Below are 27,367 nucleotides of genomic sequence, written 5' to 3' on the forward strand. Positions count from 1 at the left end.
TCTTAGAAATAAGACCAGATAGATAGATATAGATAGATGGATGGATGGATGGATGGATAGATAGATAGATAGATAGATGATAGATAGATATTGAATACAGATATTCCAAAAGCAGCATGAAAGCCAAAGAATATCATAGACAAGTACATATGAATCAGGATCTCATCTGAACCCACCTTGGCATAAACTGTCATAAGAAACTCCCAATTCAATAATGTACTGACCTAAAAGCTGGAAGATGTTTGATTCTTGTTTATTCATAATACTCTATTATTTTACATCTCAGAAAATGTCCTTTCAGATCACAGAATGCCAGAAAAGCACTCAGTCCCACTTGATCAACAGCTCATAGTGAATTCTTGTGAATTCTCAAGTACATAAACCAATTGCTCCTATGAAAATTTTAGAGCTTGAAAGCAGTGCTATTTGATTTGGCTGGTCAGTGTTAGTCTCTAGACTACCAGTTACTAAAATCATGTGGTAATAATTTTAATTAAGCTGCTTTTGATTCAGTTAGGACTAATCCAGTAACAGAAGAAAAAAAAAAGAATTGCTTCCAGGGCTAATGCATATTGTAAGTCCTTTAAGCTGAAAGGCAGTCATTTAGATCTTCTGGGTTAATAGCATTTCTCTAGGCACTTTTCTAGTCATCACAATAGCAAGTCATAGTTCTCAAGCTGCTGTAATTTTCTATCCTGTTGTCAATAGGAGGAGATACATAAGAAGCATCAGCTAGCATAAATATAAAGGCCTAATCTTGACCAGCATCTAACACACCTTCCAAAGGACCTGCACTCCAAAGGGCCTGATTTATGTTACGTACCTAAACTCTGAGGGTAATAATTGACTTATGGTCAGACAGGAGCAGACCCTAGCATTGCAAAGCTTGAAATAAAGATGTGTGCTCTTTGAATGTAGACAGAAAAGGAAATTGCACATGGGCCAGACTTGAATTGGTGTTTACTAAGGAACCACACTCTTCCTATCATAGCTTTCCTAGTGCTGGGCCAGACAATAAAGAAGGAATAATTACCAGCTAGAACAGGGGCAGTCAACCTTTTTATACCTACCGCCCACTTTTGTATCTCTGTTTACTCTGTTAGTAGTAAAATTTTCTAACCGCCCACCAGTTCCACAGTAATGGTGATTTTTAAAGTAGGGAAGTAACTTTACTTTATAAAATTTATAAAGCAGAGTTACAGCAAATTAAAACATATAATATTGATAATAATTACTTACCAAGTACTTTATGTCGGATTTTCGCTAAATTTGGCAGAATAAATCTTTATAAAACAACTTACTATAGTTAAATCTATCTTTTTATTTATACTTTGGTTGCTCTGCTACCACCCACCATGAAAGCTGGAACGCCCACTAGTGGGCGGTAGGGACCAGGTTGACTACCGCTGAGCTAGAATAAGGCTTCAAACCTTTCTTTAGATATTTAAACAATCTTGGGTATAATTCTGTAGAAGGCATAAATTCTTTAGAAGGCAAGTAAGTCAACTTATATAATACTGGAAAACGTGTAAGCAGGAGAATGACACTGTTGCTGTTTGTCTTTAATATAAAGAAGAAAGAAAAAGAGAGAAAAGAAGAAGAGCAATCAGGAGGCATTGTGATGGTGACATTTTAATAGTGCACACAATGGGATAAGCAGAGGATTAAACAAAGGACTCAAAATGACCTTACAGAACAATCTTGCTCTCAGGATAAAAGGTTTTCTTCATATTTATAATAGAATATAACTAAAGGAAATCTTTTTTCTTTCATGGATTTTTTTCTTTCTACAAACTAAAAAGACAACTACAAAAAATAATTTACATTTATTTCTATTCTTTCCCCATTTTCTCAGAGAAATAGACAAAAACCAGTTTGCCTTTTGTTTCACTTTGCTCTGGCTTTGCCATAAAGCACAACAGACATAGGGAGCTTAAAATTAAAAGTCAACTCCATCTAAAGAACAGACCAGGGGTCCAAAATATACATTTTATTTACACGTTGAGCCCAGTTTATCTTTGTATTTTTCCCCACATGGAGAAAATGGCATAATAATTAAACGCCTTAATTCGAGCTGAATATTATGTTCTCCCTCTTCTAGATGTTTTATCATTCAACAGCAAAGAATGTAAGCCAGGTGACAGCAGAAAGGTCATAAACTATTGTTTTAAACGATTATTTTTTTAATGTCCAGATTTAGTGAAGTAAAGGGACTTGACCTAAAGATACAGTCAACATTATTTAAGTGTGCTCAATTTTCTTCACAGAATCCCTCAATAATCCTCCTGGAACCCTCAGGTTATACAATAGAAAAAGGCTTTGTTTAAAATTTAATTCAATGTATAGCAGGCAATGTAATATACAGAATGAAAAAAGGTCTTGGCTGAGAATGGTTAGGGATCTTTGGCTCTGCCTGGGCTGTTATTTAAAACATAAGCTTCCCATATCTCTAAACTGAGGGCCTGCATGAGATGATCTTTAACATCCTTTAAAATTTAATGAGTGCAGGCACCAAAGGACAGTATTTTCAATTAAATGTGCATTTAAAAATTACTCTTGTGTTCTGCAATTTTCTAAGTCTCTACTTTTCTATAATATAGACCATCTATGAGGGGGTAAAAACAGTTTTTTTCTACCCACCCTGCCTAGCCTACTTTTAAAGATCCTAACATGAAAACACTATGTTTAATTTGTGACATCTATGTCTGGTCACACAAATCCTGGAATGTCCAAATTTAGCTGTGAGGCTGCACTCTAAGAAAAGGAAGCAACAGAAAAGCAGCCCAAGCATTAGGCATACTAACTAATACTCGATACTTTACACAAACGAAAACATTTAAAACCTTTTCATGACTGTTGAAACATACATACTGTTTCTGCCAATTTTGTCACTGTGATGCAAATTTCATATATAATAACATGACTTTTCAAAAAATTTCAAGTGACAATCTATAGTTTCCTTTGTTATCTAGCTCTAAGTTTGTAGGATGATGTTGGCTGTGGCAGGTTTTCCAAAAACACCTTCTAGAATATCCACCTTCATAACAGTATCAGTAAAGAATCTGTATCAAGTAGAACCTGCCACATGTTCCACAAAGTAAATAACCTAGCATTCACTGTTGCTGCAGAAACAAAATATAGTAGCATCTGTCAGGTCCTTGTAGGAAGCTGAATTTAAAAGCTGGCGCTGGCATGAAAATCAACTGGCCAGACATAAACAACTTAAATTAAGATCAACTGCGCCTGACCAGGCGGTAGCACAGTGGATAGAGTGTCGGACTGGGATGCCGAGGACTCAGGTTGGAGACCCCGAGGTCGCCAGCTTGAGCACGGGTTCATCTGGTTTGAGTAAAAGCTCACCAGCGTGGACCCAAGGTCGCTGGTTCAAGCAAGGGGTTACTCGGTCTGCTGAAGGCCCGCGGTCAAGGCACATATGAGAAAGCAATCAATGAACAACTAAGGTGTCACAACGAAAAACTGATGATTGATGTTTCTCATCTCTCCGTTCCTGTCTGTCTGTCCCTGTCTATCCCTCTCTCTGACTCTCTCTCTGTCTCTGTAAAAAAAAAAAAAAAAATCAACTGCCATCTTCTAGTTATTTAGAAATAAACTTGATAATGGATGATTCCTTTCTTAGCATCAAACATCTTCTAAAGGAGCTCAGTAGACAAACTGGCTGTGAAAAGTTGTCTTAAGATTTTAAATGACAACACTTGAATTCCCAAATCTCTTTTATGAGCAAGTCACCATTAGTCCTCAAATGACCTATTAATTTAGTATAACCTGGATGTTACAGTACTTCGGTGAATTAATAGGTTTCCCCAAACTTTTATCCTCTGCTCTAATAAGTTTGAGGCATACCTTGGATAAAACTCCAGGGAGAACAAACTCCCTTACCAAATGGAAGAAAACACCTACAAATCAAAAATAAAAACAAAACAAAAAAAGAAGAGGGGAGGAGGGAAAAGTTCTAGTGCCAGAAATAAGATACGTGTTTTCATGGGGTCAAAGTGAATTAGGAATCTTTACATTTTTTGTCTTAAAAGGTCTGCAATTTTGGTAATTAATAGAAAGGCTAAAAGATGTTGCTAGAAAGAGGATTGTGAAAAGCAAATTATTTGATTATGAATTACATGTACTAAATGGGACACAAGCAAGAGGTGTAGCAAAAATGGGCTCAATGATTAATTGTCTCAAATTGAGAATTTTATTAATCTTTATCCAGACAAAAAACCACGTGAAGGTTAAGGCTGGATAATTATTATAATCAAGAAGGCGCTATGTAGCCATTCTGTATACCTGGAAGCGGAGTGGTAAATATTCTTCACAGAGATCATCCCACAGCTCCTGCAGGTCCGAAATCTCCAAGGAGTAACTGACAGGTGTCTTGTAAAAGGGTTTCAAAGACCTGCTAAGGAAATCGGAACTAACTCCATCGGTCACGATATCGCCAGGCCTGACTCCAGGCGGGTTGGATTTCACCGGAATAGGAAGCCTGCTCCCTCGGGGGCTCTGGATGGGTTTATAATCAAGACCTTTCATCATGTTAAGTGCTAGCTCCAGCTTGTGCATACACACATGCTGTGGAGCCAGATCATCTGAACAGCAGTCACACTTTACAAGTTCCTTTGCACTTCTGTCGGTTTCCTCATCCTTTTGTTGTGAAGGACTAGCCTGGACACTTGCATCCAAAGATTCCACAGAGGATCCGGGTGTCCCTTCCTCCATGCTTTCCCCATCTGGGGCTACCTTTGTGCTTGGTAAGTCCGGAGGCCCAACCTCAGACAATGCTGGTTCTTCAGTGCAAATGCTGGTGGACCACCGGGAAGAAGGGCCACACGAGATACTTCTGGCCACCTTTCGAGGCACTTTACAAATGGCTTCATAGTCAGAATCAGCCACCCGCAAAGCTGCACAACCACGGCACCTCCTGGGTCGGTTTCCAGGGCCTTCCGAAGCATGGCAGCTGTGTAGCTCCTGAATCTGGTCCTCATTTTCCACCCAACACTCAAACCCTGAATAGGCAAAGTCTTCCTGGAGCAGCGCAGAGTATCTTACATCGGGTAAGCCGGAAATATCAACCGTCCCGTTCCCTGCCTTGGTCTCCACGCCGGAGTCCTCGTTATTCTTGCGATACATGCTGGCGATGCAGAACTTGAGGCGGTCCTTCTCCAACAGCAGCTTCTGCAAGCGCTCGATGGAAAGGGCTTCGATGCGGGCAATAACGGTGTCGAATCTATAGATCCGATCCAGCATGAAAGCACACTTGCTGCAAGCAAACTCGGCTTTGCCATCGCGGGAGACATCCTTCCCCAGGACATGCGAGAGCAGAATCTGGAGGTTGAGCTTGGACGCCGTGTGGAAGATCCAGCGCCGCTGGTTCCCGCACAATTCCCGGGCACAGATCCTGCAAATCTCCTTCATCTTCCCTCTCTCTTTCCCGGCGGCGGCGGCGGCGGCTGCTCGGAGATCGCTCATCCGCGCCGGGCTGCGCTCCGCCTCCCGCCTCGGTGGCCGTGGGTCGGCATGGCACAGTCCGGCGGGGTCCCCACGGTGCGCGGGATCACCTCTGCTCCGCGCGCTCACGAGCTCTGGGTACCGGAGTGTCAGCCCCGCCCCGCGGGAGGGCGCGAGGGAGGAAACGCCTCGGGACGGTGCTGAGTGACAGCAGCCTAGACCGCGCTCGGAACCTCCCCGTCTCCCCGGGCTGTCTCTCCCGCTAGCCTCCGCGTCCTCCCTTCTAGCTTCTAGGTTCGCCGCGCACCAGCCGCCGCTGGTAGCTGACGCAAAGGCTCAGAGACTGAGGGTCAGATTTCAAGATGGCGTCAGCCGCTAAGCGCCCGCACCCCCCGGCACGTGCCTCTGGGAACTGTAGTCCGGAGGGGCCGCGCCGGCTTTGCGCATGCGACGTGGCGAGTGTGTCCCTTCCCCCAAATCGGGTCACCTCCCCTCTCGGTGCAACATAGATCTGGCTCACAGTGCGTTCCCAGTGGGAAGCAAGACGGATTTTGACCCCTGTCAGGCCACTTTCATCTGCTAAGATTTCACCAAAAAAGTGCACTGTCCCCACAGGGGTCCTCCCTCCCGCCCCTGAAGCGTGTCCCGAGGCCCCTGCGGCGTGTCCCGAGGCTCTGCGCTGGGAGGGGAAGGCCGAGTCCCCTCCCCCTCTCTCCACGGGTAGCGCCACGTATCCAGAATGGAGCAGCCAGGCAGCGCCACTAGGGACTGATGCGTGCTGCCTCCCTCCCGCCTGCAGCCCCACCCCACTCCTTACCCGGGGCCTGGATTCAAAGGCCCTGGGGCTGCAAAGGCGGGCGTAGAGAACGGGTGGCTAAACCAAAAGGGGCGGGTAGGGCGCATTTCAGAGGATCAGATCAGCTTCGCCCTCGGCTTTTGGGAGTACTGGAAAAGGGGACAAGTGTTTCTTCCCTCGATGTGGTAGAAGGTGGGAGGTTTAGAACTCCCAGATGATTTGCCGTTTCTTTTTCTTTTTTCTTTTTTTAGAATAGAAATCAAGAGAGGCACAAAACAGTCACCTGAGAGTCTAGCAAATACCACGTGAATGCAGCTGGTTAACCAAGATTTTAAAGATAATAGAAGAGAAAGTGGGCTTTTTCAACAATGTTGACACCTGAGAGTAGATCACTATCACCGAATTTTCTTTCAGGTTCAGGTAGACGGAAGTCCTTACTTTGGGCGTGGGGAGAGTAGACAAACACTAGAACAAAAGACCTAGCTAGCTTCAGTGAGCAAGAGTCCCGAGTGTCAGGAGTGCTGCTTTCAGCGGAAATCGGGCTGGGGATTTCTCAGACTTCAGTAAGTACCCTGTCTTACTTAAAACACTACAGTTGTAAGTCATCCCACCTTTCGGTAGAGAACTTGAGAAGCACAGAGACTGGAGGGAAGCTGCAGCTCTGACTTGGAGGAATTCAAGTGTCAAGTCATTCATAATAAAGAATTCTCTTGGCGTGAGAGGCATAGAGACACAAAGCAGGAAGGAAAACAGCCCAGGAAGTTACCTGGAGTCCAGTCCCTCCCACCCCCACCCCCCTCAGGACATTTGCCAGTGAAAATTCTGAGTTTCACTGACTTGACCTTGTGAGAGGTCAAGGCCAGCAACAGTTTTCAGTATATCTGAGCCCCTACTCCCAAACTTGGGAGACATGCCTTCAGTGAAAGCTCATAAGCCCCCAGACTTCTTATGGAAGATGAAATGAGATGATTTGGGGGCAAGTACTTTAACAGTGCTTAGCTCATTAAATGATGGCTAATGTTGTTATTTTAATACATGTATAATAAAAGGGAATATTTTAAAGTAATTTTTAAACTTTATGGAGTTGTGCACATTTAAGATTATATTGTTCTTTTATTTAATCATCAAAGCAAAATCTTAGTAGCTCCACAGGGAGAGAGGACAGTTCTTAGAGCTGGGGACCTCACAGGCTACAGAACTTTGCATATGTGATTGGTCTGGCCCTAAAACCAAGAATGTAAAATAGTTTCACGTAAAATGCATTACAGCTGCATTTCTCCCTGCCTCTACTATGACCTTCAAAGTCAGAAGAAATTAAATGATCTTTGGTATTTATAATGCTCTATAAAGAGGCAAGTAGTTTCTGGATTCACTCTACTGACAGACTGCCTGTCAGGGCACTACCCAGTTTTAAGTATTGTCCCAAAGAACAACGAGGATTCAAAGGTACATAAAAGTGCAAAATAAGACATTAATCAAGCCTCTTCTTTGACTGTCAATGCAAGCCACATTTTTCTATTGGGGAAAATACCAATGAAAAAGTAATTAATAAAGTACTTTTCAGGAGGAAACTAATACTTTGTATTATTCTCTATTCCTTAATAAGATTTTGCATCTGACTGATAGTCTCTAAACTTTAATGATTATATTAGATGGCCCCGTGGAGAAGTGCAAGTCAGTATAAATGGAGAAAAGAAAAATTACCATTGAAGAATATGTTTGCTATAAGTAAAGATCAATATACTGAAAGAGACTATACATACCTAAGCTTCCATCAACAGATGGGCATAAATTATTCAACAATCAAAGAAAATCTGAAGATGGCACTCTGTTCACTCCTCAAGAAAATATTTAAAATCTGTATTTCAAAGTGGACAGTAAACTAAAGTACTAGAAACTGTTCTAACATGATTATTTGGTAATCTAATTCTGGTTTTGGAGAGAGTTTCCAAGATAATCAGATGTGAAAAATCCCCATGTCTCAAACCAGTTGTATTAGGTTTCCTTGCCCTAGTTATGACATTGGAAATAGCTGTTCTAATTACTAAAAACTATGCCAAAAAAAGTGATTCTGGCAGATGAGGAAATGCAAGAATATCCAAATCAAGCCAGTTAGCCTTTATGGTAATACCACAAGCATGATTTTACTGTGCTGCCTAGAAATCTTTAAGACATAAGAAACAATCGTGTTCTGCATGAATTATTAATACAGCATTTCAGAAACACTTGGTTTTTTAAAAAAAATTTCCATTGATTGGAGGGGGGAGAATAAAAGAGGGGAAGGGGAAGGGGGAGGGAGAGAGAGAGAGAGAGAGAGAGAGGCATCAACTTGCTGTTCCACTTAGTTCTGTTTAGTTGTGCACTCATTGATTGCCTCTTGTACGTGCCCTGACTGGGGATCTAACTCGTACTCTTGGTGTGCCAGGTCGATACTTTATGCACTGAACCACCCAGCCAAGGCCCACAATACTTGTTTTAAAACCAGGAGATTTCCAGTTCAACTACAGATTGTAGTAATAGGTGTATCAGCAGAATCCATTAAAATAGTAAACATCAGTCTTTCAAATTAAATTATTAAATACCCATGGCTGTTTAATTGGATTTTAAAGTACTGTTAAATCAATCATTCATTGAGCAAGAATTTATGCAGCCTCAGTTTCTTCTCTCTGTGCCTTCAGGGAGCTTTCAGTATAGGTAAAGCAGAAAAAAAGTGGATGCTACAATTAGAACAACTGATTGGTAAACTAAATGGTACTGACTTAAATTCAATGTGAGTGCAGAAAAAGTTGAGATTTGCATGGGTTAATGTAGTTGTGGGAGACAAGAGTGGCATTTGAGATGGGTTTAGAATGGAGGAAATAAAGGAAGTACCTGAAGAAAAAGAAAATAGCATCATCAGAAGTCTTGGAACTTGGGTTAAATATAGTGCTAGCCTGTAGGTAAAGGGAGATATTAGAGACTTTGTGGGACATTTGAATAGCCAGGTTCATCCTACTCTATATATCTTATCTTCTATGATTGTTCATTTAAAGAACATGTATGAAGGGCCAACTATAAGCCAGACACTATACTGTGGTACTCCAGAAGGCCTTGGCAACCAGAATTGGGACTTAATGTTATAAACTTGAGCAGAGAATGGCATAATGAAAATTTCATTTTAGAAAGATTAGCCAGACAACAGTCAAAATCTCAGTCAGAGGTCAGAGATTGGAGTTTCGGGGAGAGATTTTGGGATGGTCAGAGGAAGACCCACTAAAAAGCTATTGCAGTTATTCATATGTGGGATGATAATAAAGGTGTGGTGTGGAAATAGAAAGTGGTATGAAGGAATGAACAGCAGGACTTGATAACATATATGCAGAATGGATGAAGGAAAAGAACAAATTAAAAATGGAGGTAAAGTTTTTAGTCTGGAAGAGTGTTAGATAAAATGGCCTGAATGAACAGGAATGTGAAGTTGAGGAGTCCATTTGCAAAAAGATGAGAAATTTGATTCAGGCCTTGTTGAGTTTAGGTGACTTGAGAAAACTCTTCTGCAATCAAAGCACAGGTGAGAAGGAGACAGTTTCATGAATGAGAGCAATGGCAAACATTATTAAAAGCTAGAGAGAGATCAGCAGGAGAGATAAGGTTAGTCTCATCATTTTGTGTCACTTGTAAACTTCAGAGTTGTTACCTTGAACTGCTCCCAATCCTTCCCTATTATACCAAACACTAAATTATTTTTGATTCTTTTCCTGAGCATCTCTAGTTTGTTCAGAAATGTTGCTTCACATTTTCACTAAACTTTCTATTTCAGGTTCTTGAAACCTAAAACCTGAACCATCACACAGCCTTAGAAACTTATTCCTCTAAGCATTCTGCATACTATTTCCAGAACATTTCTAGTAAAGATCCATCATTGTCTACTACCTACAGGAAGAAGTCCAAAAGCCTTAGCCTGGCATTTCAATAGCTCTACAAAGAGATCCTAATCTACTTTTTGGCTTCATCTCATACTTCTTCCTTAACCAAATGGTGACAAGGTGAAGTTTTGGATATAAACATGTTTTGTTACCTGTATGCCCCTGCCTCCGTCTTTTCTAATCTGAAAGTCAGATAATGCCCACAGCATCATCTTGACTCAGGAGTTTTTAAAGAGTGAAAAGCAGAGGCTGAAATCAAATACATACATTCCCCGACTTTAAAAAGAAATATGTAATTTTTTTTTTGAGAGAGAGTATGAGAGAGAGTCAGGAAGGGAGAGAGAGAGAAGCATCAACTTATAGTCACTTTCACTCTCATTGTGCATTGATTGTTTCAAGGGAGGAGAGCAAGAAGCACCAACTCACAGTTGCTTTCACTTTTGTTGTACGTTGATTACTTCTTATATGTGTCTTGACAGGGGCAAGTCAGTATCCCCTTACTCAAGCCAGCGACCTTTGGGCTAAAGTTGGTGAGCTTTGGGATAATATGGACATTCCCCAGCTCAAGCCAGTGACCCTGTGCTGATGAGCCTGTGCTCAGAGTCAGCAACCTCAGGCTTTGACCTGGTAACCTCAGTGTTCTGGGTCGACGCTTTATCCACTGCACCACAACTGCTCAGGCAGTTTCCCTGAATTTTATAAAATTCTAAACCTACCTAGAAGATTAAACCAAGTGTCCCAATGGAGAAAAAAAGAGAGAAATGCCTTTGAGATCAACAAGTGAGGAGAAGGTGAAATTTCATCCATGGGGGGAGTCTGTAGGGGGTGTCAAAGAGTAATAAGGACCCACCTCCATTCCATTTCAATGCCCTGGGGAAGCAGCAGGGCCTGAGGGGAGAAGGCAGTGGGTGACTTGGAGAGGCTGGACTCCAGGTCCGTGGGTTCTGGCTCCATCAAAGATTCTAATACAGCAAGCTGTTAGGGTTGGCAGAACTGTGCTTGCTGGGGCAGGGCTGCTTCACTGGTGGGCCAATGATCAGAGTAATCTCCTAGGAACCTTCACCTTCACATAACTGAGAGTGGGGAGGAGGAAGTATCAAATGGATAAACCTGAGTACCCTACCAGCCTGATTAGGATAGGGACTCAGGATGACATTAAATTGGTTTAAAGAAACAATGTGATATTCCCTGCATAAATGAATTTGTAAACTAAAAGTCATACCCACAATGAACCTTTTGTAGGTGTTCAGTGAGTTCTGAGGTAGTAACCATGGTGTGACACTGCTGTTAACTGCTTCATCTAATCCATTCTGTGAATTAGACAGGGGCAGAGAAAATGTAAAGCCCATTTAAAAGCACTTTGTCTCCCCCTCTGTACACAAGAATGTGTGGCACCTCCTGCTGTTTGGGCACCTGAAACCTCTCTTTTTTTATTCTCTTTCCATATCATCCCATCCTTTCCCACCTTTATACCAGTAACTTCCCTTTTATATCTTTATCCCAGAATTCTCCTCTGAGTTCAATTCTCAAATAACCAACTACCTACTTGTGTCTGCATGATGTGTCAGCGACATTTCAAAATTACCACAGGAAAGACTTGATTGCTATTTTCCCCTTACATATAATGCCCCCCTTCCTCCTAATTCTCTATTAGGGGTCAGCAAACTACGGACTGTGGGCTAAGTCCAACCCCCACCTGTTTGTGTAAATTAAGTTTTATTGGAACCCAGCCATGCCAATTTCTTTATGTATTGTATGTGGCTAAAGTCTAAATTTAAATTATCTACTCTCTAGCCTTTTACAGAAAAAGTTTGCTAGTCCCTGCTCTTTGTTTTCTTTGTGTACTTACCACAATTTGCAATTATTTATTTGTTTGATTACCTGGTAATTTATCTTCCTCCTTTATTGGCATGTAATCTCCTTAAGGGGAAGAGATCTGCCTTTCTTATTCTTACTCTTTCGCCAACACCTAGCAGCACCAGAGTTTGGCCATGGTAGATACTCAGTAAATTGTAACTGACTATTATATATGAATGAATGAGTGAATGAATGAATGAATGAACAAACAAGTTGTTCATTATTTCTTAAAATGTTTCACTCTCTTGCCTTGTCAGAAGCTTCTATTCTTGGCTACCCTCTGGTGACATCATATCTTAAGTAATAGAGTTATATAATAATTAGTCCCCTAAACTTTTTCCCCTTCTATTCTCTCCTCCTTCTGGATTAATCTTTCTAAAACAGAGCTCAGATATATCACTTTCCTGCATAGTAACCTGGAGACCTAATAACTTCTCAGTTGATCATAAACTCCTTAACCTTCTATTTAAGGTCCCCTGACACTAGCTTCCCCGTTTCTCTAGCCTACACTCACTGTCTCCCTGCATATACTCTATTCCGACTGCTGTTTCAGTACCAGAACTTCCCTACCTCCCCATCTCATCTGCTTGGTATGTTCTTTCCAATCACTACCACCTCTACCTGTCAAAATCCTATTTAACGTTCTAGTATTCCTTTTAAGCTGCTTCTCTTAATCCCTTCAAAAGACATCTTTCTTACTTTTTTTTTAATTTCTTATTTATTCATTATAGAGAGGGGAGAGAGAGAGAGAGAGAGAGAAGGGGGGAGGAGCAGGAAGCATCAACTCCCATATGTGCCTTGACCAGGCAAGCCCAGGGTTTTGAACCGGCAACCTCAGCGTTTCCAGGTTGACGCTTTATCCACTGCGCCACCACAGGTCAGGCCAAAAGACATCTTTCTCATCTTTGAATTTCCAAAATATTTTTTACCTGTAGTAATATGTGTGTCATTTCTCCATATTGCCTTTTCCACATTAGCTGGTAAGCTCCTTAAGAAGAATAACCATACACTCTACTCATCTTGTTATCTTCTGAGGTACTTAGAACAGTATGTTCCTTGATCTAAGTATATAATCATTGAATGAATCAATAAATGAATGAATGGATGCTTTTCCTTTTCATCTCTTATTAAACTCCTACTCATATTTCACACAGTGGATGCTCACCCCATCCAGGATGATTATTTTCTCTACTGCCTTGTTTTGTCTCTATCAGTGACCTTTTTACATTCCAATTAGATTATAATTTCTAGAAGTCAGAGATGAAGACTTACACATCTCTGTGTTTCTCTTCCTTCACGTAACAAAACTACCATATTTCCTCATGTAAAAGATGCTCTAATGTATAAGACGCACCTTAATTTTGGGGCCCAAAATTTGAAAAAAAAAGTATTACATAAAGTTATTGAACTCAAGTTTTATTCATCATAAAATTCATACAACTCCTCATCACGGTCAAAATTCCCATTCATTAGCTTGTCCTCATCTGTGTCTGATGATGAATCACAGTCTTCAACAATGAGCGCAAAAACAAGCGTGAAAAAGTGGGAAATGCAAAATATCTAAAACCACTGTATAAGACGCATCCAGTTTTAGACCCAACCCCCAATTTTTTTTTAAAAAAAAGGAGCATCTTATACATGGGAATATATGGTATGTGCACTGTAAATCTCAGTAAATATTTTCAGTGAAGCTGCAAAGTGGTCTCTTATTTTCCACCTCCTTTGCTGCTCTAAAGGGTCAGAACTATGACTGTCTTAGCTGATAAGACCTGTTTCTGATATATGTTACCAATGAGAGTTATGTCTAGAAGCCAGTGATGTTGAATGAAGATTTGTCAGTGAGTCTCCAGCTTCAACATTCATTTGCTTAAGAAGGGGATGCAGAAAAGCTGCTCTAAAAAATCTAATATGAAATTAGCTGTGGCCGCCCAAGCTACTAATCCATGCAAGTTTCTCAATCTATGCCTTGAGCACTTAGAGTACAGTACTGCCTTAACCTCCACTTCAGATATCTCCATGGTAACACTGGAATGTTTGCCATTTTAGGAAATATGCCTCACTAAACCCAGTGCTATTTGCATTAGGTTCCAAACAAGCCATAAATGCAATGGCTTGAGTATCTGCTGCTTTGTGTGTGTGCCTTATTGTTTAATGTGTGCCTCTTCCTAATTCTGTTGTCTTCTTGTGAAATTACATGTTAAAAAATACTGTTTATCTTATAATTGGGAAAAATGGAGAGAGAAAAAGGGAAAGAAACAGAAGGACAATTCCTCAGACTTTCTTTTGCAAGCACATCATTTCCCCTGCCTGCACTCCCCCAGAACTGGTTTCATTTGAAAATCTCTTTGAGATGAAGCTTCCGACATTCTGCAAAAGGGAATAATATCAATAACTGGATCCCCCTCAACTGCTGGCTTCCCCCGGAAATGCTGAGGATGCATTCATGAAGGAAGAGAGAAATGCTCTGAGAATTTTGCTTTATTCAGCTTTTTGAGTCCCTAGTGAAAAAGATGACAGCCACATCAAACAGCTCCTGAGCACTCTGATCACAACATGCTATCAATCTGAATAGATATACAGACGGGCCACAACCCAGAGTGCTGTCCATTGGTGGCATGTCAAGCTTATGGCATTTTGTTGTTGTATGAAGTTAATTATACAACAGAAGCTCAGAAGTATTGTGCAAGTATACTCCAGCTAAAATGGATGCTGTATAATGTTTTGCTAGACTGGAAAAGAAAAACAGAGGGAGAGTAAAATCTATTAAGTCAAATAATCTGTATCAAAACTGTGTGTCTTGTTTGAAGGAACTAAAACAGATACTGTATATTAGCAGTAAGGATAACACCCAGAGCAAAGGCTTCAGGTGTCCCAAACAGCAGGAGGTGCCACACATTCTTGTGTACAGAGGGGGAGACAAAGTGCTTTTAAATGGGCTTTACATTCTCTCTGCCCCTGTCTAATTCACAGAATGGATTAGATGAAGCAGTTAACAGCAGTGTCACACCATGGTTACTACCTCAAGGGGCGGCATCAATTATCTGTGCAATCCTCTGTCTAAACCAGTGTTTTTCAACCAAGTCTATGATCTTCATACAATATCAAGGTGGTTAACTCTTTCGTGGACCGGCAGAAAACTTCTGGTGGACCAGCACCAGTCAGTGGACTGACAGTTGAAAAACACTAATCTAAATAACCACCAGGATTATTGTCTCTCTAAAAAGCAACCATATGCTTTTATTCCCCTTGTTTAATTTGTTTTTAATTCTCTGTTGCTTACAACATGAAGTCCTTAGCTTGACGTTTACAGGCCTTGCCAGCTATGCAGTTCTTTCTCCAGCTCTTACTGTATACTTGGTAATACCAATCCTCCCATTGCCTTAACTACAATATGTTCCGCACCACTGCATATACTGTTCCCCTGCCTAGAATGCACTTCTCCTGTTTTCTGCCTGGTGCACTCAGTCTTTAAGGCCCAGGTCAAAGGTGATTTCCAGGGGAGGCTTTCTTTGACTTCCTTGCTCCCTGTTATCTGTGGGGCCCTTAAGCACCACACGTATATTTCTATGTCTCTATTTATCATCCTGTATTTTAGTTCTTTACATGCCAACCTTTTATTGGACTATAAACCCTTTGAAGGTTCTGCTAAGCAATTATACAATCTCCTGTAGTACATTCTGCAAATTCATGGGGTGCTTCTCGTTTTTATTGTCACAATGATGAGTGGGGCAAAGGGTGCTACATAATTTGCAATGGACAAAGCATGGCATTTGAATGACTTCCAAATATCCCATAGGGCACTGGTGGGGGTAATAAAACTGTTTTTATAGTCGTCTGAACCTAGGACTTAATTCTACTGTATATATGAACACGTTACTAAACACTAAATTTTCCATGAATTGAACTGCTATGTAAGTTAAAAGAGGACTGTTTTTGTTTCATCTGGAAACTGACCAAGAGTTTCTCACTTTGGCATCACCACTAGCTCATTATCACCTGGCATGACCACTAGCTCATTACAACAGCATTGCCATTTTCCATTTCTGAAGTGCCAGTGTAAGCTATCTGCATGTTATAATTCCATTTATAACATCAGAACACATTTGAAGCTGTGATAGTCACAGTAATTTTTATTACAGGTATAAGCATCTATTTCTTTATGTTTTTTAATATAGTTGTGCTCAAGAATTTACATATTAAAATAAACATTATTTTATTATAAATTACTCTCTTTTTATGTCTCATACATAAATAAATACTTCACAGGGTTGTTTTAAGACTTAAATTAATTTGAGTTTATTTTTTTATTAAAATTTTTTTTAATTTATTGATTTCACCAAGAGAGGAACGGAGAAGGAGAAAGAGAGAGAGAGAGAGAGAGAGAGAGAGAGGAACATAGATCTATTCCTGTATGTGCCCTGACTGGGGATCTAATCAGCAATTTCTGAACCTCAAGATGATGAAAACTAACTGAGCTACCCAGAGCTAATTTGACTTTATATATAAGAACAGCACCTGGCACATAAAAAATGCTACAATATGTGCTGATTTCATTATTACAGAAAAGTTGTTGAATATTCACTGATGTTTTAAATTACACTTGGAATATGTATTTAAGAAATCCTATAAATTCACTTTTAGGTTTTATATAGTAACCTGAATCATTTGAGTGTGACTAAATGTTCCCAAGATGTTACAGAAAGTGCTTCAGTATTTCTTTTTGTCTAGGAGATTCAAGTGGGATATAATTATCATTGTGACCAATTTACCCTGAACCATGCATATTCTGTTATGGTCCTCCTGAGGAGCAATAACTCTCATTAACAACTACGAGTTCAGTTTTTCCCTATATAATAGTTTTTCTTTGTTCAAGGCTAACAAGTCCAGAGGGAGAAATACGACCATTGATCTCACTAATAACTGCCATATTTAATTTTGTCTTTGTTGTAAAACAAAGATAGTTGCAATATGAGTGAGGCTTGCAATATCTGACTCATTTTCTTTATAGCTGCTACTCGTTTTAAGAACACCTTTACTCTCTTTTAGGTTGTTAATATAGATAATGATGCTAGTAGTTACCATGTTTTAAGTAATATGTTAGACACCTCATATATATTATTTCTTTTTTTATATTTGTGGTTTAAAATTTTTTTAATTGATTTTAGTGATAGAGGAAGGGACAGAGAGAGACAGAGGCAGGAACATTGACCCATTCCTGTATGCACCCTAACCAGGAATTAAACCTGGCAACCTTTGCTCTTCAGGTCAGTGCTCTAACCAACCAAGCTACCTGCCCAGGGTTCATATATGTTATTTCTTAAATTTTTTTTAATTTTTTATTTATTGATTTTTTAGAGAGAGAGGAGTGAGAGAGAGAGACAGAGAGAGAGAAGGGGGAGGAGCAGGGAGCATCAACTCCCATATGTGCTTTGACCAGGCAAGCCCAAGGTTTCGAACCGGCGACCTCAGTGTTCCAGGTCGATGCTTTATCTCACTGTGTCACCACAGGTCAGGCCATATATGTTATTTCTAATCCTTACAAATAGCTGAACATTAGGTGTTTTTATGCTTATTATACAGAGAAGGAAACTACTCAGAAGGGTTATGTAACTTGCCCAAGGCCAACCATAAAAAAGTGTTGCTACTTGGATCCAAATTCCAAAACCTGAGCTCATGCTTTCCTGCCATTTTACTGTTTCCTTGTCTTTGGCATCTGAATATACTGGGAGAAGGAAGCTTTCAGAGGACTGTTAGACACTCACCAGAAGGCTGCGTTCTCTGGCTAGGCCACTTTGGGCTGTTAATATGGAATAATGATGACGAAATAATTCTATGTAGATTGGCCAGTACTTGGGGCTTCGTTATTCCCACAAGGCACAAACCCAAAGGGAAAACATGGAACATGAGCTGTGGGAGACTTTCTGTCCCCGCTGAGAGGCCCTATTGTCAGAGACTGCAGTAGCAGAGCTTCCCAGCCTGGGTGTTCCGGCCAGTGTGCCTCTGAGCGGCCCACCACAGTCCTGTCTTTTCCATCTTTCTGTTCTTCAAGTTTATTCTGAAAACTGGTACCAAATAAAGTCCTCCCAGTAACTGCAAACAACAAAGTACATATCCCCATTTTGGTGCTTACCAAAGACACTGATGAAAATAAACACGTGTACACAAATACATCCATATTTATGTTGTCTGTAAGTATAAAACTAAAGCAGTGAGAGTGATTTTATTTCAGAATTCACATGAGTATTAAGTTTTTCAAAGTGTATACTTTGAGGACAATACATTTCTGATGATACTGAATTCATTATGATAAAATGTCAGAATTATAGAAGACTTTGGAGATAATTTGGGCTATTTTTCCCATTTTACACATATAGAAGCTGAGAAAGGAATGTACCCATGATCATACAGTTAATAGAGAAAGAATTAGTATAGAAATCAAATTCTCCAAATTACCAGTCAGGTTCTTTCTAATTAAATAAGTGTTATGAAATCTTTTCAGGAGTCCCATCAGATTTACACATATTTCAATATGTATCTTGCAAAAAGTCTATGAGCTTGAATTTTACTCATCATGTCAAATTATATGCACACACATCATTTTCTAAGTGTAACCAGAACTTTCTAACCGAAATGAAGCCATAGTCTGAGAGGTTTACAAGCGTGGCAAAGAACGTGATTTCGTCTGCCCTCATTGTGGCCTAAGCACCTAAGCTGGACACCTCCATTTGAGAAGCTCCATCCATTTACCACTACACCTTACAGATAGGATCATTTATCACCTGTGCCACAACACTGGAAAGGGAGGGAAACTGCTTTAAACAAATTCATATCACTTCTTTTTTTATCCTGGTTCCAACCTCTATATCTGTGAACCAATAAATTAAACTACATTTATTTTGCTTTATTATTGGTCTAAGATCTCTAAGAATACAGTACCTGGTAATTGCTTATATGGTCTGGACACATTTATATTCTAGGGTTCCTTTAGAAAGTATCTTTTTAGTAAGTTAAAGTCCAATGGAGGACAGGAGTTCCTCTGAGATAACTTCCGAGAGCAACAATCTAGATCAATGCAGTTATTTTCACCCCAGTCAGGGTTCTATCTTCAATATTAAAACCACATTACATATTCTATATCACTCAGTGAGGTAGATAAAATTTTAACAGTCCCCATTATTCTCATTCCCAGCTCTCCACACCTTTGTATAATCCCCATCCATTGAGTGTGGGCAGGACCTACAATAAATATAACTTGCTTCCAACCAATAGAATAAGGCAAAGGTAATGGATTATTACTACAAAGTTATATTATGTTATATGGCAAAGGTAATGGGATGCTACAGATGTAATTAAGGTCTCTACTCAGTTGACTTTAAGTGAACCAAAAAGGATGGCATTCTGGCAGGCCTGATTAATCAGGTGAGCCCCTTAAAGAGTGTTTAGAAGTGAGAAAGCAAGTCTCTCTCTCTCTTTCTCCTTCCACCCTTCTCTTTCTCTCTCTTTCCCTCTCTCCACTGCTGGCTATGAAGAAGCAAGCTGCCATGACTTCTGTAGCCACACAGAAATAAATTCCTCCAATAAGCTGATGAAGCTTAGTAGTAAGTTCTTTCTTAAGTGAGCCTGCAGAAGAGAAAGCAGCTCCCTGAAGCCTTGATTTCATACTTGTGAGACCCTGAGCAGAAGAACCAACTAAACCATTCCTGGACTTCTGACCTACTGAAAATGTGGGATAACAAATGTCTATTTTTTAAAATTTATTTTAGAGAGAGAGAGAGAGAGAGACAGAAAGAAACATCAGTTTGTTGTTCCACTTATTTATGCACTTATTGGTTGATTCTTGTATGTGCCTAGACCAGGGGTCAAACTCACAACCTAGTGTATCAGGATGATACTCTATCCAACTTTGCTTCCCAGCCAGGCCTTAAATGTATATGGTTTTAAACCACTAAATATGTAGTAATTTGTTACGCAGCAACAGATAGCTAATACATTTAGATATTAAAAAGTAGGCCCTGGCTGGTTGGCTCAGTGGTAGAGCCTCGGCCTGGCGTGCTGAAGTCCCGGGTTCAATTCCCGGCCAGGGCACACAGGAGAAGCGCCCATCTGCTTCTCCACCCCTCCCCCTCTCCTTCCTCTCTGTCTCTCTCTTCCCCTCCCGCAGCGAGGCTCCATTGGAGCAAAGATGGCCCGGGTGCTGGGGATGGCTCCTTGGCCTCTGCCCCAGGCGCTAGAGTGGCTCTGCTTGTGACAGAGCAACGCCCCGGAGGGGCAGAGCATCGCCCCCTGGTGGGCAGAGTGTCACCCCCTGGTGGGCGTGCCGGGTGGATCCCGTCGGGCGCATGTGGGAGTCTGTCTGACTGTCTATCCCTGTTTCCAGCTTCAGAAAAAATACAAAAAAAAAAAAAAGGCAGGGCCCCTGAGAGCATGAAGCACATGCCTCGGGAAGCACAGCCTAGGCCTCACCTGCAGTTCCATGCCAGTTGACTCCTCCAGCAGATGTAGCAGCTGTTGTTTCTCTTGAGAGAGCTGTTCTACAAGCTTCTCTTGGGCAGCCAGGCTCTGATTCAGTTCTTCAATTTGTCTGGACCAAAGAAAAAGTAACAACAATTAGGTCATGATACTATTATTACTTTCAGTCCACTCCCAAAAGAGCATGGTTCAAAACAGTAGGGTTTTTTGTCTTTTAGGGCCACTAAACTATTTCTTTCCTTCTGAAAGCTATATGTTCTGCTCCAGCCCCTAAATATTTACCCAAGTGACTTTTTTTTTTGTTTTTTTGTGTTTTTTTTTTGTATTTTTCCGAAGCTGGAAACAGGGAGGCAGTCAGACAGACTCCTGCATGCGCTCGACCGGGATCCACTCGGCATGCCCACCAGGGGGCGATGCTCTGCCCATCTTGGGGCATCGCTCTGCTGCAATCAGAGCCATTCTAGCGCCTGAGGCAGAGGCCATAGAGCCATCCTCAGCGCCCGGGAAAACTTTGCTTCAGTGGAGCCTTGGCTGCGGGAGGGGAAGAGAGAGACAGGGAGGAAGGAGAGGGGGAGGGCTAGAGAAGCAGATGGGCACTTCTCCTGTGTGCCCTGGCCGGGAATCGAACCCGGGACTCCTGCACGCCAGGCCGAGGCTCTACCACTGAGCCAACTGGCCAGGGCCCCAAGTGACTTTTTGCTTACACTGTCACCAGGTTTTTGGACTTCCTGAAGCCACCCTATGGATCTATAGACCATAGGTATGTAAATCTTGAAATAAGTGCCCAGATGTTGTGGTTTGGAGGTGGTAATTACTGTTGTTTCACTCAAAAAATCATTCTTAGATAACCTTTATGTATACTCAACACACTCTACCAAGTCCTGGGAATACAAAGTTGGAAAAGACACAATCTCTGCTCTGTAGAACCTCACATTCTTTCAATATGTGCGCCAAAGGTGCGGGGCGTGGGGAGACAGAGCAGTAGAAACAAATAACAGTAACAGAGCGCAATGAAGCGCTATCACACTGGAGGTGTAGACCATGTGGTAGACTGGGTGCTGCCACGGAGCCATAAGAAGACAGCTAAAAAAAAGTGATTCGTTTGACAGGAAAGAGTCAGGGGGAAGCTCAGGAGAAAAGATTTTGAAGATTGGGTTATGTTCCAGGCTAAGAGGGAAGAGCATGAACAGAGGAACGAAGGCATGAAGATACAAGGTGTATTTGGGGAAGAGTCACTGTAGAGGAAAGGAGCAAAGGCTGAGGGGGAAAGAGACAATGGTTGGAGAAGAGGCTGGACTCTCAGATGAGGATTAAATGGAATGACTACATGCTGTACTGAAATGTACAAACCACAGGTTCAAATCAACAGTTATTTTTCATCTACAGCATGCAGGGCATATCTTGCGGTTTCCCTGTTTGTAAATCTTTGAGTACTAGACACATCTTTCCTTGGAAATGTGCTGTATTAGATGAAATGTTTCCAATTGTTTGGATTACACTGTGTAAGTGTAAGACAGTGATAGCACTTTGAGAGGAGAATCGTTTGGCAAAAAAGTGAGGGGGTACCAGAAAGTCAAATAGGAATCTCAGAGATGAATTACAAATTCATTTAGGGTATGACGACCAGCTTAGATTGGGGCTAAGAACTTAAGAGCACTATACAAATGCAAGCTGTAACGCTTATTCTGATGCTGAATATGGACTCCGTAACAAAGTACGCACAGTATCAGTGCTGGGACATCTCTACTTTCCTTGTCTCCCAGCTCACACATTGCTCTGACCTTCCGTTCCTACAGATGATCCCACTTTACAAAGCTGGTCAAGACCATCTGAATGAACTCCCTCAAGTCATCTGTCAGGTGTAAATATGTTTTCTTTCTTTCTTTTTTATTTTAATTTAACAAGTGTTTATTTTAGTTTAACAAGTCTCGGAGTCTAGCAGGGAAGATCTGAAAGAATACAAGACCACACTGAGAATTGTACAGTGAAAGATGTGTATATAAAAAAAAAGCAACTATACAGACTGAATACTGCCCTTACAAAAACCTTCACAGAAGTAACAGAAGTCTTAGTTTTTAAGGATGAATAGGAAATAGACTCACAGATACGGAGAACAGACTGACACTTGTCAGAGGAGATGGCAGTTAGAGGACTGGATGAAAGAGGTGAAGGGATTAAGCAAAGGAAAAAAATCTCACACAGACAACAGTATGGGGATTACAAAAGGGACAGGGGCCAGAGGGGGTAGAACAGAATCAAGGGAGATAAATAAATGGTGATGGAAGTAGACTTGACTGGGATGGTGAATATACAATACAATATACAGGGCCCTGACCGTTTGGCTCAGTGGTAGAGCATTGGCCTGGCGTGCAGAAGTCCCGGGTTCGATTCCCGGCCAGGGCACACAGGAGAAGCGCCCATCTGCTTCTCCACCCCTCCCCCTCTCTTTCCTCTCTGTCTCTCTCTTCCCCTCCCACAGCCGAGGCTCCATTGGAGCAAAGTTGGCCCGGGCGCTGGGGATGGCTCTGGTGGCAACAGAGCAGCGCCCTGGAGGGGCAGAGCATCGCCCCCTGATGGGCAGAGCGTCACCCCCTGGGGGGCGTGCTGGGTGGATCCCAGTTGGGCGCATGCGGGAGTCTGTCTGACTGTCTCTCCCCGTTTCCAGGTTCCGAAAAATACAAAAAAAAAAAAAAAATTAACAATACAATATACAGATGATGTATTATAGAATGGTACACCCGAAACCTACATAATTTTATTAGTCAATGTCACCCCAATAAATTATATATATATTTAAAGAATGAATAGGAGTTCACCTGGTGGGAAAAAGATAGATGAAGAAAGAGCATGAGCAACATTCTGGAGCTCTGACATAGTGTTACTGCTTTACATGGAGGCAGCGTGGCTTCCGGGTATGGATTCCAGCTCTGCCTGAAACCAGGCTGCGTTGTCAGCTTCTTCATTTATAAAGCATAATGCTCCCTATCTCTGTCATTGTGAGGAGAATTAAACAAGGATGTAAAGTACTCAGCGCAACAAGTCTTGTCATCATTATTACTAGTCTGACATCAGTGAAGTGTGAGGGGTCAGAGTGGGGAATGATTCTGGGAGAAATCAGGGGTTGGATCATAAAAGGCTTTGATGGTCACACTAAGGAAAATGAATCTTATCTCCTGAAGGCATTGGAGAGCTTTTTAAATGAGATCAGATTTATGTCCTAAAAAGATCACACTGGCTATGTACATTTTTATGTATTCAGTTAAAAACCACTTAAGGTTGTGTGTGTGTGTGTGTGTGTGTGTGTGTGTGTGTGTGTTAGAGACAGAGAGACGGACAGATAGGGACAGACAGACAGGAGGGGATAGAGATGAGAAGCATCAATTCTTCATTGTGGCACCTTAGTTGTTCATTGACTGCTTTCTCATATGTGCCTTGACCGCGGGCCTTCAGCAGACCGAGTGACCCCTTGCTCGAGCCAGCGACCTTGGATCCAAGCTGGTGAGCTTTGCTCAAACCAGATGAGCCTGTGCTCAAGCTGGCGACCTCGGGGTCTCAAACCTGGGTCCTCCATGTCCCAGTCTGATGCTCTATCCACTGCGTTTAAGGTCCACTGCACTTAAAGGCCCACTTAAGGGTTTTTTTATGCCACTATCATATCTGGCATCTAAGAGGCTCAATTATTTGTCAATTTGATAATGTTGAAGTCTCCACTTCAAAACTGCTCTGAACTGTTGGATGGAATGGACTGTAGAGGGGTTGGCATGGAAGTGAAGAGAATAGTTAGAAGTTGCTGCCATAACTCAGACAGTGGTGGCCTTACCAACTGCCCGATTATTATTATTTTTTTAACTGCCCGATTATTTTTAGGAACAAATTCAAGTTCCTCACTATAGCACACAGAGCTGGCACAATCATACCCCTGTGGTCAGTACAGTTTACCTCTCTTACTCTGCCCAGACCCTTTGCTCTAGTTACACGGGATTAGCAACACGTCTTGAAACATGCCCTTCCCTGTGTCCCCTCCACAGTGTCTCCTTCTGCACAGAATGTTTCTCTTCCTCACCCACTACCTACGCTTTCTTCTAAGTTCTATGCATTCTTCAACTCTCAGATTTCAGCTCCTCTAAGAAACTTTTAGTCTAGAATAGATGGCAACCCTACATGTCTCCAGAGCATCCCATGTCCCTCTATCAGAGAACTTACTAGGACTGCGCAACATGTTTTTTTTTTATTTTAATGGGGTGACATTGATAAATCAGGGTACATATGTTCAGAGAAAACATCTCCAGGTTATCTTGACATTTGATTATGTTGCATACCCATTACCCAAAGTCAAATTGTCTTCCGTCACCTTCTATCTGGTTTTCTTTGTGCCCCTCCCCTCACCCCCCCCCCCCCCCGTAACTACCACCCTCTTGTCCATGTCTCTGAGTCTCATTTTTATGTCCCACCTATGTATGGAATCATATAGTTCTTAGTTTTTTCTTATTTACTTATTTCACTCTGTATAATGTTATCAAGGTCCATCCATGTTGTTGTAAATATATAAAACAGCTCAAGTGTCCGTCAGTGGACGAGTGGATTAAAAAGCTTTGGTACATATATACTATGGAATACTACTCAGCCATAAGAAATGATGACATCGGATCATTTATAGCAACATGTTTCTTGATGAGAGAACTGGGCCTTTCATCTCTGTAACCTCAGTGCCTGACCCAGTGTCTGCAAAGTAGCAAGTGCTCAAAAAATGTCTGTAGAATAAATGAATGCACGTCTCCTGCTTGCTACCCTTTGACTGCTCTTCTATTTACATCTGCCCAAGGCTCCCAATTGCCAACAAATGAGTTTCATTAATGAATACCATTGAAGACACAACCCTAAAAAGAAAGTCTCTGGTTCTGGGAGCCTCGGAGCCTTATAAATGGACACTGTCAGTCCTTAAAAGGGAACAGTGCAGTTACTCTATATGCTCATAGGCTTGAGAACAGGCAAAAGACAAGTGACAATACAGCACCAAAGAAAGGCACCTACTTGTCCCTCTGGGCCAGGGCCTCAGTGTATCGGTCTGGCTTGACCCGGTCTCCTGGCACATCTTCCCTGTCCTTGGTGACCCCCTTCAGCTTCTCCGAGAGCTCCAGGTTACACTCTTTCTCTGCTTCCACCAGAGCTGCCATTCGCGCGGCTTCATCCTTGGCTAGCCTGGATTCCTGCAAGAACAACAACATCTGAGAGGCTGCAAAATCCCCACGCAGGTGAGGAGTCCTGGAACACAGGGTCACTGGATGAGTTTGGGAAGCCATGCAGGGGGCGGAGCCATGGGGAAGGAGGGGAAAGAGGAGCCCGGACCTCTGGAAGGCTGCTCACCTCCTGCAGAAGCTGGATTTTATTCTCCAGGAGCTCATAGACATGCTCTGTCTCCTGCTGTCTCTCCTCAAACTGGCGCCGGAGCTCAGCTTCATTGTGGCTGTTGAGATTCTCTACATCGGCACTGAAACCACGGAGCACGAGCCAGTCAGAGCCAGTCATGGAATTTAGCCCGTGAACCCAGTAAGGCTGTTTCACACTCATGAGCAGAAAAATGCAGCCTTTTCTCCTCTGCAATTACTTGTGGGATGCTCTTTCCACCTTTTACAGGCAGTCTTTGGGAACTCTACATTTTTATTGCTTGTCAATCAGAATACACTACTCCCTAGAGGCCTCATTATTGCTTCAGCTTAATGAGGGGAATCTTTCATTGGGAAGGTAGATAGTCACCAAATGGTTCAGAACTCAGTATCCACATTCACTGTCATCTGTCCCTGGAGTCTTCCATTCAGACTGTCCTCCCAGAGTGCTTTGCTAGTTCCCTGCCTTTCCTGCTATTGAAATTTATCTTTCTTTTCTTTTCTTTTTAATGTTTATTTTATTGATTATAGAGAGAGGAAAGGGGAGAGCAGGAGAGAGACAGGAACATCGATCTATTCCTGTGTGTGCCCTGAATGGGCATCAAACCAGCAACCTTTGAGATTCTGGATGATGCTCTAACCAACCAAGCCATCCTGCCAGGGCCTTATTATTGGAATTTAAAGTGTTCCTTCCATATAGGTTGCTGGGACAGAATATCCGTTTGGACAGCCACAGAAATGCATTCCTCCTTTATAGCCCGTAACCCATAAATATCCGTCCTGAATCTGAGCTACCTGTCCAGAGTTTGACCCAGTTTTCTCATGGTCCCATACAGAAAGCGGACACTGAAACTATGGAAGCCCAGGGTTTAGGACTAGCTTTGCTCCTCTGAAGTCCTTAGAAATGAATGTCCAGGCACTAGCCCGAAGTGAGTAAGGTGTCACCGGCTTATTTTTAGCTAACAACAGCTGCCCTTGGATGTCTGAGGATTAGAAATTTGGGAGCTGTATCAGGTACTGAATGATCTTAATTCCGGTTTGGTTTTATTCTTATTTTAAGCCAGTTATTGAGAACCACAGACCACCTTCTTGTGTTCAGGCAGAGAACAATACTGTACCTCCACAGACTTGTGATAAATCAAAGTCACTCTTCCCAAGCTCAGTGGCTCTTTAATATTTGACCTAGAGGGTTGTGTCCATGGAGATCAAATGGAGCTTCCCTAAAGATCAGAGAATTGCTTTGTTACTGGTGGACACTACTCAGTACCATCCCACAGGCTATATTTAACCTGAGCTCCCATGTCATTATACAGCCTTTCGGGGATAAAAGGCTCTTGATGGTATTGAGGAACACAAGTCAAAAGAATAGCCTTATAAGAAATTGTGAGGTTTCATTAGGTAATAGAAACTCAAGTGTTCAGAGTCAATTTTAAAATATAATATTAATAATTCTTTTAAAATAAAAAAGAATAACCCTAAACAGAAAGCCTTAAATAGTC

General features: G+C 41.7%; 1 protein-coding gene across 7 annotated transcripts in view; it reads right to left on the reverse strand.

The window, feature by feature from the left end:
• The window catches only part of PDE4DIP (phosphodiesterase 4D interacting protein), a 205,517-nt gene that overhangs the window by 88,560 nt on the left and 89,590 nt on the right, over nucleotides 1-27,367 (reverse strand). For 4 of the 7 annotated variants that reach the window (XM_066377295.1, XM_066377294.1, XM_066377298.1 and 1 more), the window contains exons 6-8: nucleotides 25,849-25,972; nucleotides 25,516-25,691; nucleotides 20,479-20,596 (exon numbers count right to left, since the gene is read on the reverse strand). In XM_066377295.1, coding sequence (XP_066233392.1) covers nucleotides 20,479-20,596; nucleotides 25,516-25,691; nucleotides 25,849-25,972 — 418 coding nt within the window. Of the gene's footprint in view, nucleotides 1-4,299; nucleotides 5,803-20,478; nucleotides 20,597-25,515; nucleotides 25,692-25,848; nucleotides 25,973-27,367 lie in introns of those variants that run through there. The other 3 variants (XM_066377293.1, XM_066377292.1, XM_066377296.1) reach the window with 2 other exon arrangements.

This window comes from Saccopteryx leptura, chromosome 3 (assembly GCF_036850995.1).
Source record: "Saccopteryx leptura isolate mSacLep1 chromosome 3, mSacLep1_pri_phased_curated, whole genome shotgun sequence".
Classification (NCBI taxonomy): Eukaryota; Metazoa; Chordata; class Mammalia; order Chiroptera; family Emballonuridae; genus Saccopteryx; species Saccopteryx leptura.